The sequence below is a fragment of the Sturnus vulgaris genome, chromosome 5, assembly GCF_052056855.1.
Source record: "Sturnus vulgaris isolate bStuVul1 chromosome 5, bStuVul1.hap1, whole genome shotgun sequence".
Lineage (NCBI taxonomy): Eukaryota > Metazoa > Chordata > Aves > Passeriformes > Sturnidae > Sturnus > Sturnus vulgaris.
Genome location: NC_142247.1, coordinates 67,290,829 through 67,304,217, shown reverse-complemented (window position 1 = coordinate 67,304,217; position 13,389 = coordinate 67,290,829). Strand labels below are relative to the sequence as shown.

The window sequence follows — 13,389 nt, the reverse complement described above, 5'->3', positions numbered from 1 at the left end:
TCACAAAAAAGAAAAACCCATTGGTAGTGGTTTATTTTAGTTTAAGCCAAAATTAAACATTTTCCAGAGTGCTTGGAAGAAGTATCCTGAGCTTTAGCTGGCACTGCAGTTTTGCCCGTGGGTTCAGGCACAAGGCTGGGAAGTGCTGCAGTTGAACAAGTTACTGCCCCTCTGAAAGCAGCTGTGGTGTTCTTAACCTCCCAGCTAGATGGTAACACTCATTAATCTGCCTTATACTGGAAGTGTGGGATTTAATTTGCATCTGGTGATGGAAGTGAACAGCTTTAAAGCAACTGGAAAGGCAGAGAGGCTTGTTCTGTCACCAAGGTACAATGGATGCTTTGAGCATTGTTAAGTCCCTGTGGCTTTGTAACTTTGATTACATGCCCACATATCCACATGGTTTGGTTCACAAGTTCTCTCTGAAGAGCACTCTGATTTGGTAGTAAGAATGTACTCCATGTAGCTATTCTGGAACATTTCCTGCAGAACTGTGTAGGCTGGAATTGCTATTCTTGTCTCAGTTTATTCTAGCAGGAATTATTTTATTTGTGCTAAACCATAATGAAGATATGCACACATTCTGCATTTTCCCCCTTAAATTAGCCAAAGAAGAAGTCCATTTTCAGCAGCTCAAGTAATGCTGCTCAGTGAGTGGACAAGCCTTCAGCTCACAGAAAGGTGCTCCTACAAATATAGTACCATTATAGTTAGTTTGGTTTCTTTTTTTTTTTTTTCTTCTTCTTTTCTTTTAGTCTAAGCAGCCAAAGCTTGCATAGAACTACTCTCCCAGTTTACATGGGGGCCCTCAGCCTTGGAGGCCACTGTACTTCTAGGGTCCCTGCAAACAGCTGCAGTTCTGATTCTTGAGCTCTGGGGAGAAGAAAGTTTTCATGTGTTTACAGCTGTTTGCTGTAAAGCTCTTCATTACAAAGCTGTCCAGATGGTAGATTTTTCATGGACTAAAAATTTAAAAAATATAAGAAGGTCTGATTAATCATAAAGGATAGTGACCCAATCATCCCTGAGAACTTTACTGCTCATGGAGTTCAGTGAAGTTGTATCTGTTATTAATTCAGATCAGGAACACTCTTGAAATTCTCAAACAAGATTTTCTAGAATATTTTAACATCTTGATATTACGAAGTATTTTTTCAAAGAATCTCAAGAGTCAGGCTCTTAGCTGATGCAATTGATTCCAGAACAGTCCATTTTTCCAGTGATTTTCATGCTGATCTGAGCATTTGATTATGAAAATGTTATCCTGGTTAAGAGATTAACAGGATAACAGCACAGGTAGCAGGTTCTTCAGAAGAGCTGCTACCTAACAGTATGTCTGGTCAGTGTAGTAGAGGACAGTGGGATGTAAACCAGAGTTATGTGCACTGAGATTGAAACACCTGAGGCACACCTCCAGCGTAGCTCCATGCTGCCTTGGCATGTGTGGAACAGCTTCAAAATTGCAGTGCAGATCCAGCTTTTGCTAAGTGAAATAATTTATTCTGGCAAAGCTCCAGGGAGCAATTTAATCAAGCCGTGGTGCATGCAATTAGTGCCTGAAATCCATATGTTGCCACTTAAGAAGCAGTAGTAGCCAGGTTTTTTCCCTGTCAAAACTGGTGGGTTTTGCAGATACCTTTGAAGATAAGTCTGGATGTTCTGCATCTGCAAACCAAAACAGCCACTTTGCACAGCCTGCTGTGAACAAAGCATGTTGATGGAGTCAGCATTTAGAGAGATGGGAAACCTTTATTTGCCCTATGTTGCTGGGATTATTGGTGCAGCCACCATCCTGTGGTCAAGTGTCCACTCACCAGGCAAACCTGGCTCTCACTCAGCTGCTGGCATGGTGGGAGATCTGCTGCCCAACATGAGCATGGCAGTAAGTCCAGTGCCAGCCATGTCCTTCCACAGGGACATTGGCATCAGCAAATCCTGCAAATGCAGTGGCTAGGGCAGTGCCAGGGGACACCAGTGTCCCTCTCCACATCTGTCACTTCTGCTTCTCTGAGCTGCAGGGACAGGATAAATGCTTGTGGGATATTGCCAGTCTTGTTTAAAGCATTGAAAATGGCTTCATAGTAACCACCTGCAAGGAGCCATGAATTAAGACACAGCTATTAAACACATGAACCTGGTTTTTCAGTGTGGCCATTCAAGAATCCTGCTGGTAAATGGGGACTGATAGGTTACACCTCTATGTCTTGGTAACCTTCATCTGTCTTATGATTTATTGAATCTCACGGAACATTTTCTTAACCTTTGTAAGATTTTTTTTTTTGCTGGCAGTAGGATTTATTCTAATGTTTTTTGTTAAAATCTCCCTTTTTAATGGCCCAGAAATTATTACAGGAATTTTTTTTTTTTTTAATGTATGTGAGAATAGAAAACATAGGAAATCTTTTGGAGAAAAGAAGAAAAGATAAATCTCAGAAGTGCTAGAACAGGTAGGGTGTCTTTACCATAACACAAGTGTGTTTTGCACATTTGTTGGACAGAGGAGGCCCTTGTTAGATGAGAGTGCTCTCTGCCCTTCTGAAATTTAACCATGCGAGAATCCCACGGCACTTAACATGGCTTAATGAATTTAATTTCACAGAGCTCCTCTGAGACAGGAAAGAGCTTCTCTGAACAGACAATAAATTAGGCTGTGGAGCAGAATAAGATTAAGGTAAAGGAGTTTTTTTCTCTACTGAGAAACTGGGCAAATTTCTGTCTCTCTGAACTGCAATCTGTCCTAATGGAGATTCTGTTGCTGCCTTTGGTCTCCTGAAAGTCTTTCTATTTCTGGGAATAAGTTGCAAGTCCAGATTCCCACAGCAAGATGATGGAAAAGCCATGTACCAAAGTTTTCATAATGTCTAGATCATTGTTATAACACAGGGCCTGAGCTCTTGCTTTGAAGGAACATGGACAGCTGCTAGTGTATGTTTTATCCATTCCCTAAATTATGGTAATCTACCTTGTTGGCTTTTTGTTATTATTTGGGCAGTTGGAAGTCAAACTGCATCTAAAGCATTCATACCAATATATAATACAGGGATTTTTATCTTATTTAAATTTCTCTTGTTTCTTAAATCTAAAAATATACCAAAATTCTAGCAGAAAGAGCTATTTTATAAAGGCAAGAAAGAAACACTGTTTCTGAATGAGCTGGGATGTGGGTGTGTGGTAGGTGGCAGGCATAAAACTAATGCAAAGACTTAATGAGGTACCTTTCTAGTCAACAGTCTCCCCTGGCCTATGCAGTCTCCCCATGGTCCCAACTCCTGGGATGTACATTTTTCCTCAGGTTAAAATCTCCCCTTTTTCAATTTATAACTATTTTCTTCTATCCTCTGGAAGTCTTGCATCATGTTGATAAATACATTTACTTAGTGTTCCTGAAAACGAACTTGTACATACTGAAAAGCTGATATTAGGCTCCCACCAAACCTTCTCTTCTCCAGGCTAAACATGCACAGTTCCCTCAATTTCTTCTTGTATGGTTTGTGCTCCAGACTCTCCTCCCCGTGATTGTTTGTATTTATTGAATCATCCTTTTACCAAGGGACCCAAAATTAGAAGTAATATTCTAGATGTGGTCCAATGAGAATAGAATAAACAGAAATATTTATTTCCATCTATGTTCTGGCTATGTTTCTGCAGATACAGCCCAGCAGGCTGTGAGCCTACTGAGCTGCCAGACTGTATCCCTGGCAATAAATATGAGCAATACTGAAAACCTGGGCTCCACCATAATTTTCCCTCTTCCCTTGGGATTTAGTAGGCTTGCACCTGGGGACAGTGTGACCCAGAGCAACTCAGTCTGGACACTTCTGACATACTCACATAATTTGGGAGTATTTGGGAGAAGGAGAGTTCAGTGATGCAAATGCAGCTGCTCACCTTGGACCCAAAAAAATTCACCCCCAGCTAATTTGTTTTCAAAGGGAAATTAGGACCTTAAAGGCCTCACTGCTTTCAGAACTGAAAAACCCTTATCAGCCTGGAACATGATCTCTCCCTAGCCCATTCTAAAACTAAGGGTTTTCTCTGGGATATTATAATAAGCACTACTGAAGGCAGTGACTGCACAGGGGCTATGCCATGACCTGCAGCAGAAAACACCAATTTGGCTTCAGCAGGACTGCAAGCACTGACCCCAGCAGGTCACTGGGAATGCCAACATACCACTTAAATCATTAAAGGTCAGTTGTAAGGAACTCAACCAGATGCAGTGAGATTATTTAGGAGTCCCAGCCTGGCTTGTTCTCCTATGGAATCTTCTGGTGCATTGCAGGACTGAAGCCATGGTTTCCATCAGCTTTCTCACTCTTTGGCACTGAGAGGGCTGTTTCCTAGTTTGTAAGTAAAGTTCCTTAACAAAACTCCTTCCAAAAGGTAACTCAGGAAAAGATAATTCACTATCAAGCAAATAAAAATGTCTGGCATTTTTTGGTAGCGGGAAGAGGGGTGAAAGAAATATTTTTTTTAGCCTTGCTCTTCTCCTGAAAATTTAGACAATGAAGCTGGGAAAAATTTGCAGCAGACTCAGTAGCTGTCATACAGAGAGAAGCAGTGTTTGAACTGTGAAATAACTTCATCTGCAAAATGAACATCAGAAATGAGGAATACTGTCAGAATAACAGCTAGGATTTCTGCACAGGAACTGGGGATTTCTTTTAGATTTGTGTCTGTCCTGTACAATGAAAAGTAAACCATGGAGGGTATGCAGAGAAATGTTCTGCTTTGAAGGAATTGTTTGGAAATATTTTTTCTTTTTCCCTGAAGAGGATGGCACAGTGAGTTGTCTCTGCCTCCATACATCATTACTGTTGAAGAGAAGTAAGGTGAGCCCCAAACTTGCACCCTGAAAAGAGACCTGTGCAGAAGACCTTGCCTTGCATGAGGAGTGCAACTCTTCTCTGAGACTTCATAAACCTGCCTGTGACTCACGTCCAATTAAATATGATCAGAAAAAGTACTAAGACTGGGGCTGTTGGTTCTAAAGGAACTTGAAATTGCTTCTGGAGTTAAAAGAGCTCTTGGTGATATATATGATAATTTGAGACTCATTAACTGATGAGTAAATCCTAGTCAGGAGTAGAATAACTATAGGTGATGTCTAGGTGACCCTAGCTGTTCTTATTTTTGGCCACTTTCTCTTGTAGTGACATCCTTTCCCCCTTGGAACAGTTTATTACTCTCTACAACTCCATGAAAGGAGATTGTAGCCACATGGGGGTTGGTCTGTTATCCCATACAACAAATATAGGACAAAATAGGACAGGGTCCTATTTGATAGGACAAAAGGAAAGGGTCTCAAGTTGAGCAAGGGGAAGTTTAGGTTAGATACTATGAAAAAATTATTTACTAAATTGGTGGTCAGGCATTGGAACAGGCTGCCCAGGGATGTGATAGATTCACCAGCTCTGGAATTATTCACAAAATATCTAGATGTGGCATTTGGGAACATGGTTTAATGGTGGACTTGGCAGTGCTGGGTTAAAGGTCCCACTCAATGATCTTAAAGGTCTTTTCCCTTAATGGTTCTATGATTCTGTCATTGTATGGTAAAGCTCCTTTCTTCTTACCTATGATCTCAGTGGTTACTTATCTATCCCTGTAAAGTCTTACAATTTCCCCTTAGAAAAGAAGAAAATGCACACACTGAAGAAATAAAAATTATAACCCAAAACCAAATCAAAAAGACTGCAAAGTGGTTGGTTACTGTGGGATTTTCAGAGAAGCCAGGGGGAGGTACCCACATTCCTTTGAAATCTCTAGGAAAGAAATGCCCAGTGTTCTTTGGACACTTTGAAAATCTCAGCCCAGTGGCTGTTCTGTTCTGAATGTGGAATAGAAACAAAGAGAGGAACAAACAGCAAGGGTCTGGCTGAGAGGTAGTGGAGAGAGGGGAAGAACAGAGATAAAAGAGGAGAGAGTTTAAAGGAGACACATGGAAGCTGGCAAGTGCATGGGCAGCTTAAATGCTGGTGGTAGGTGGTCCATCTCACAGAATAGATTTTTTAATAAGGATCTGGTTTACTTTTACAAGCACAAAATCACCAGAGGCTGTCAGTGCATGGCACAAATGGTGTGTGTGGCCTGGCAAACCTCTGCAACACCCTGCAAGTCTCCTGCCCACATCCCTGTGGGGTCCATGCACAATGGGACAGAGCCGCATGTGTTATGTTTTGTTTATTTTTTGGTTCATTTAAGGATTTTACACTATTTTCAGTGGTGATGGAAGTCAGAAGCTATTGTTAAGACCCTGGTTGAAAGATGGTTTACCCTTGGAGGAAGGAAATGGAGGTGATTAGCTTTCAGGCTCAATGAGTCCTTGGCAGACTTTTGTGGCTAAGGAGAAATGACAGCCAGGAAAAGATTGCCAGTAAATGAGTACATATTTTGAATTTCATGCCAGATGGTCACTCACTTAGGAGTGGCTTCAGCTTTTGTGATAGCAGTAATGCACAGTTAAACCTGCTCCAGTGGTTTTGTTACAGTTTACTTGAGACACAGCAAGGAACTGAAGAGATGACAGCAGGGCACTGGATTCCGTCCTGCCATTTTTTCTGGATGAGGCTCTAACTTGGAAATAACATTCATGGTCATAATCTGGAGGTCTTGTGGGTTGACAGCCAGGTTAAAATCTTTACATCCATGTGAATATAGTATACATATAAATTAAAAATACAACCAACCTAAAGGAATGTCTTAGTTTTTGTAAGAGCTGACTGCAAGGAATGGACCCTAGTCTTCATTTTCAGAAGAATCTAGTTTTCAGAAACAGGGAAGAACAAATCCAGACTTGAATAAAGGTATTCCTTCTTGCACATGCATATTCCTGACAAGAGCTGACCTAAGTATCTTAAACATGGAATTGGGATTGCCTATGCAGGTGCTTCTCTGCAAATGAATACTGCCTCTTTTTCTTATAGTTTTTACTGTGTAAATCTCTCCAAGGAAAATATGTTTGAAATTTTTGTTGTAAACTGAGAAAGAGTTGATACCTGGATCAGATGAAAAGCCATGAGCCTGAAAGAAAACCCTCCAGATTTTGAATTCTTCACTTCCTGATGCTAGATTTAACTCAAGTCAGAATTTTATTTCATGAAAACAGATTTTTAATTATTTTTTTTTAGCATAAGCTCTTCCATTGACTAAGAATCCTGGCTTGAGTTTGAAGACTCAAATGCTGTGCAGATTGGGCTCACTGCTAATTTAAACACAACATCTAAAAACTAATTATCCAGATCATCATTAACGATAATAGCCTAGTCTGACCAGAAAATAATTAAGCATTCTGCATTCTCTTGTTGTTTTTTAGTCACTGCAAAAAGTGCCTATTGCACATACTGACTCAGTGGGGAAGGTGTTCATTGCTGATTTACCAGCAAAATCTTTTATTCCTTAGTGGAAGGGTAATGAAAGAAGTACAAATCTGACAGCAGGAGCATCATGAAGTGATTTGGCAGACAGCTGTCCAGACAAAAAGCAGGAGAGAGAGGGTGAAGGGGGAGGAAGAAAAAATATTGAAATATAAGGACAAATTCACAGGAGGGGAAAAAAAAGCCAGAAATAATTTTTGTCTGAAGAACTCAGCATGTTTTATTTTAAGGCTAAGAAACTGCACTGTGGACTTTATAGTGTTTACAGCTCTCAGCAAAAGAAAAATGTTTGCCAGGGCTATATCTGGAAGCATCCAGCACCCTGGATGCTGCTTGAAAACACAGGGAAAAGGGGTGCTGAGCCTTGGACACACTCACCTGGTGAAATATTTTGACTTTCAGCAGTGGTGTGATTCCAGTTGTTACTGAATCTACTTTGTACAGGTGACTGGCTCTGCAATTGGTATGGCACCAAAAGATTGGCCTTTAATGCTTGAAAGTCCTTACAATTTCAGGCTTGAGTTTGCAACGTCTATTATTCTTGACAGGGATGTTCTTTTGAAACAGAACTTGTGACTGGCTATCTTAACAGGATGGGCAACAGGAGTGAATGGCTTAATTATTTCTTTTCTACCGCTTAATTGCATCTTTTTTAGGTGGTGTGAAATCTAGAGGAAAGCTAGAAAAGAGAGACTGAAGGAAGGCCAACACAATCCATGTCAAGAGAAAATAAACCACTGAATACATTTTTCTAGCTGGAAGATACTTGATGACAAGTTGAATGATTTGTGAAACTATTTATTTTTCTGAAGAACTGTATTAATAAAGATCTTATGTTTGAAGAATTGTTGACAAGTCTAGGGAAGATCATGGAGTAATATTAACTATAAATATTGTTCCATCATCCTCCTTAGGTTTTGAAAATTGCACGACTTACAGATTTTCATAACAGATATATTACCATTTTTTACATGTACTGGTTGAGAAAATATCTAACCAGGATTTTCAGTTTCCATTGGACAGCTCCAAACATAAGATTTTGGAATATGAAACATCTATATACGGTCTATTATGTATATTGGATGTGTGCTGCATCCAATCTACTGCCTCAGATATGGATTTAGTCTTAGATCAGTGATCACCAGAGACTGGCTTCAAAGGGACAGACTGACAGATGCTGGGCAAGAGGCCACAAACTACTTTAGAAATGTGATCTGACTCCCTCTGGGTTTCTGGGAGGGAATGAAACACCTGTACTATTTCCTCTGCTGTAACTACTTTTATAGATATCTTTTAGGCTACCTCATATCTTCATGTCCTTTGGACACACTTAAACTTAGGGTGGACTGAGAAACACACTGACCACAAACCAAAGCTACAGCAAAAAACCTGCCACTCCTACACCAGTGGGACAGGGCAGGCACATGATGCTTCAAAAGATTTTGCCAGCCTTCAGATAGTTATAGCTCTGGGAACTGCAGAACCAAAGGAGGTATCTTACAGAATTTCTTCTTTTAATTTCTAGTCACTTCTGGAACTCATTTAGCTTTTGGCATCCACAACAATGTACCATTTGCTGGTTTCATTTGATGTGCTCTTTGTGTGATTGGAAGAGACAATGAATAATGATTTCCTTAACAGTTTGTGCTGCCCAAGGTTCTATAGCTATCATTTTTCCCCTTCAGATGTCTCTTTTTCAGCCTGAAACTTGTTCTTTGTGCTCCAAGTGATCAGATCCACATAACTGGTGAAGGATCCCTTCCTGCTCTGCTAGCTGGTCCACAGTGGGGCAAAACCACTTCTGCTACAATAGATGGGTGAGGTTCTGCTCTGCAGAAACTGTTCTCCTGCAGTATGGGTAAGGATTTGCCCTTATATTCCCTACTATGAAGACACAGATGAGTTACACACGGGAATACAAAAGGAAATAAAATGCAATTTCTTTAAATTCTTCTGTGCTCATGCACGTCCTGTGGGATCTGACCATGCTCCCAACTGATGGGATTTAATGCCTTCACAAGAGGAGAACCAGCTCCCCAGAGCAATTCTGATTGAAACGAACACTGGATGAACTTTTGCCCTATTTATGAAACAGGCAAATGAGGTTCTGTGGGCTTTCTGTCACTGTTGGGATAGTCTGCAGTACACAAGAACTCTTATTGCTGTTGACACTGGTGCAGTGATTAAGGCCTGTGCTCAGTCTGAAAAAAGTCCCACACTGAGTCTGAAAAAGCATCCTGCATTGTCAAGACTTGATGCCTTTGGAAACCTGCAGCTGACCATGAAGAAATACCAGATGCAAGGTGTTAGTCTACGTCAGTCTGGGCTGAAGACATCACTCACTTGTGATTATGAGACGTGAACTGGCTTGTTTCATTTGGTCCAAAATAATGTGACTACAGAATCACAGAATCATTTAGGTTGGAAAATATCTCCAAGATCACAGAGTCCAATCTTTGACTGACCACCACCATGTCAGCCAGACCATAGTACTGAGTGTCACATCCAGTAATTTCTTTAATACGTCAAGGGAAGGTGACTCCACCACCTCCCTCAGAGGAGTCTGTTGCAATGCTTAACAACCCTTTCTGTGAAGAAATTCTTCCTGATGTCCAACCTGAACCTCACTTAGCACACCTTGAAGCCATTTTCTCTCAAGCTGTCACTGGTTGCTGGGAAGAAGAGGGCACCCCTCATCTGGCCACAACTTCCTTTCAGGTTTTTGTAGCTACAAGGTCCCCTCTGAGCCTCCTCTTCTCCAGCTAAACACCCCCAGCTCCTTCAGGAGGAGTCCTTCACAGGACTTTCTCTGTAAACCCTTCCCCATCTCTGTTGCCTTTCTCTGGACATGCTCCAGCACCTCAGTGCTGCAGTGAGTGCTCAGAACTGGGCACAGGATGTGAGGTGTGGCCTCACCAGTGCCCAGTACAGATATCACTGCCCTGGTCCTGCTGGGCACACCATTGTTGATACAAGCCAGGATTCCACTGGTTTCTTGGCCACCTGGACACACCTGGCTCATGTTCAGCCACTGTCAACCAGCACCTCCAGGTCCTTTTCTGCTGGGACACTTCCCAGCCACTCTTCCCCCAGCCTGTTCCCTGTGCTGCAGGGGGTTCTTGTGACCCAAGTGCAGGACCTGTACTTGGCCCTGTTGAACCTCATACCATTGACCTCAGTCCATAGATTCAGTCTGCATAGTCTGCCTACTCTCCAGCAGATCAGCACTCCTGCCCAACTGAGTGTCATCTGCAAACTGACTGAGGGTGCACTCGATTGTCTCATCCAGGTCATTGATAAAGATACTGAGCCTTGGGGAACACCACTAGTGACTAGAAGTAAAACAATAATTTATTTTTTCATTTAAAATATCTGTTGTTAAAATGACAAATGTTGTGAATATGCAGCATGGCAGGAACACGTATATTCAGACACACAGGTGGTATCATTTATGATTGATGTGAAAGCAGATATCTGCACTTAGAGCTGTACAAATGTCATGAAATGCAAAGTTCAAAACAAATACTAAGACTTTTGGAAACTTCAGATGCCTTCAGGACACACTATAACTAGAAGAAGTGGACAGCTGCCAGAGGTTTGAACTACAGTAAGTATTTTAGAGTGAATAGAACAAATGTAAATTCAGTAAAAATCATACCCTAGATAGACCCCTAAGGTACAGTGATCAAGCTTTATTGGCAAACTTACATTAGCAGTGGTTCTCTCACTGGAATTGCAGATAAACAGTTCTCACCTGGTGGGGCTGCTGTGACTCACCTGTATGGAGACGCTGCTGTAGGAACCCCCTATGACTCCTGCAATGAGCAGTGGCAAGTTCTCTTGGATGGCATACGAGCCGTCAGGGCACATGTACTCTGTTTCATCCACTTTAGTCAAAGATGCCCTGACAAACTCCAAAGACTGTTCTAAGGCATATGTATCCCTGGAACACGTGTCCAAGATGTGAACTCCAAGCTTAATTCCCGGCAGCAAGTAGTTGTCTTTGTTGATTTCATCAATAGCAAACAGCATGGCTTCCAAGCGCTGGATGCCTCGGTCTTCATTGATCCTCCCACATTCTTCTATCCCAGTGCCTTTTTCCTTGATTGGGAATAAGCCTCCTAAGACCAGGTCTCCTTCTATCTTAATTTCCTTTCTGACAAAGCTGTGGTCACTTAGGGAAAGGAAAACTCCTTTGGAAAATAAAGCTAGCGCAAGGACTTGGAGTCTGGTGAACATCTTCATTGGTCCTGTTTTAGCAGCTCTAAGAAACATTGGTGGGAGCAAAAACGCTCTTCAGTCCTTCTGATCCATTGCCAGATATGAAGTGCTGTCCCAAAAGCCAGTGAAGAACAAGCCAACAAGCCTTGCTGCTGGACCTCTAAAGAAGAGATGGAAAGAATTAGAAAAGGCAAAAGGAGACACAAAGATGCCTTAATCACACAACCATCCCTCCTTGAGGCAAACAAGACTCTTCCAAGAAAATTAAGGTAAACCACTACATACATACATAAGTAAGAGACATGAAAGAGGAGAATAAGAGACATGACAAGAAGGAGTCTCATGTTTGATGCTTGCTCAGGGCATGAAACTGCTTGCGGCTGGACTTTCTCTCTTTGGTGTTAATCACACTTCAGTGCTCAGATCAAAGGGAGAACACAGCAGTGATGTGTATACTTAGGATATGATTTTACTCTCACTAAGGTCAGGACAGCTTACCAATGACCTGAAAAGGAGAAAAATCAAACCTCAGACTGAAGATCGCAATGTAACAATTTTGTAAATAAATATACATACACAAAGTCTGTTTATGCAACATAGATGCATGACTTGTCCATAGACTCCTTGTCAGTATCTCTTCAAATTTATCGAAGTGGCTGCCTTGATCTCCCAATCCTGAGATGAATTGTGTGGTAATAGTTAAGCAGAACACTTTAATAATTTATTTCTGTACTTACCCTTTCCTTAACAGAGTATATACTATTAGAGTTGCCAGGTTATTTATAATTTAGAAACACTTAGCACAAAGAAATTGAAATCAGCAACAATTAGGATTTAACACTGAATAATGAATGAGCATGCTTATTGCAAGGCAGTTGTTTATCCTAGTAAAATTTCAACATTGCTGTACCAAATTGTGTGAAAGGATAACTTTTTATTCATATTTATTCCAACATTGTTCTCTCATAAATCAGTAATGGATCAGATGCACTGTTAAAGGTCTCTCTATGCTTTCCTAATAGTCTGAGCCACAGACTGTCTCAGCAGAATTTTCCATTCAGAAATGTCAATGGAAAAAAGGCTTCCTCATCCCTAAATAATCTATAAGTAAGCTAGTTTGTTTATCATGTGTGGATTATTAAACAGGTCCAGAAAATGTATTTTCTGGTAATTTTTAAGAGAAGTAGTGATGTTGACTGTATTCAGCAGTACTTTCTGTATCAGACTTAGTACTAATTTACCAAATGATATTCAAGTGTATACAGGACATATAAAATATACTATCTCATTCAAAATCATTATGAGACAAAAAGGTGACATTTGTGACATAAATGACTCTGATTAATAATTCAGTTGTGTTGACTTCCATTGTTTTCATCACTACTGTTGGATAAAACAGAACTTGGGTTTTTTTAATGCAATATCCATCTTATTTACCTCTGTGGCTTCTGTTGCCACTGTATCTCAGCAAACATGCATGCATTTATCTTTATAACAGTGGCAAAATATTTGTTTTTCCTGTTTTACACTTGGGAGAAGAAGAGACACAGAGAGATGAATTAAGATTCTCAGAAGATTCCAAATTCAGATTTTGATTTGCTTGGCACTCACAGTCACCATCACAATTTGGAAAGGTCAACCATGCCCTGAACCCCCTGGTTCCCACGGCACTGAGTTTGAAAAACTTCCTAAACAAGTTCTTCCAAGCTTGTTCCTGAGTGATTTACCTAAAGTCATCGGCACAGCCAAGAATCAAACTTTGATATTTCCCAGTGCTCCTCTGGTATCTTAA

General features: G+C 40.9%; 1 protein-coding gene across 5 annotated transcripts in view; it reads right to left on the bottom strand.

Moving 5' to 3' along the window:
* The window catches only part of GRM3 (glutamate metabotropic receptor 3), a 102,609-nt gene that overhangs the window by 33,658 nt on the left and 55,562 nt on the right, over positions 1 to 13,389 (bottom strand). For all 5 annotated transcript variants that reach the window (XM_088165889.1, XM_088165890.1, XM_014883132.2 and 2 more), the window contains one exon: positions 11,154 to 11,757. In XM_088165889.1, the coding sequence (XP_088022015.1) occupies positions 11,154 to 11,651 (498 nt within the window). In that variant the 5' untranslated portion in view covers positions 11,652 to 11,757. The remainder of the gene's footprint in view (positions 1 to 11,153; positions 11,758 to 13,389) is intronic.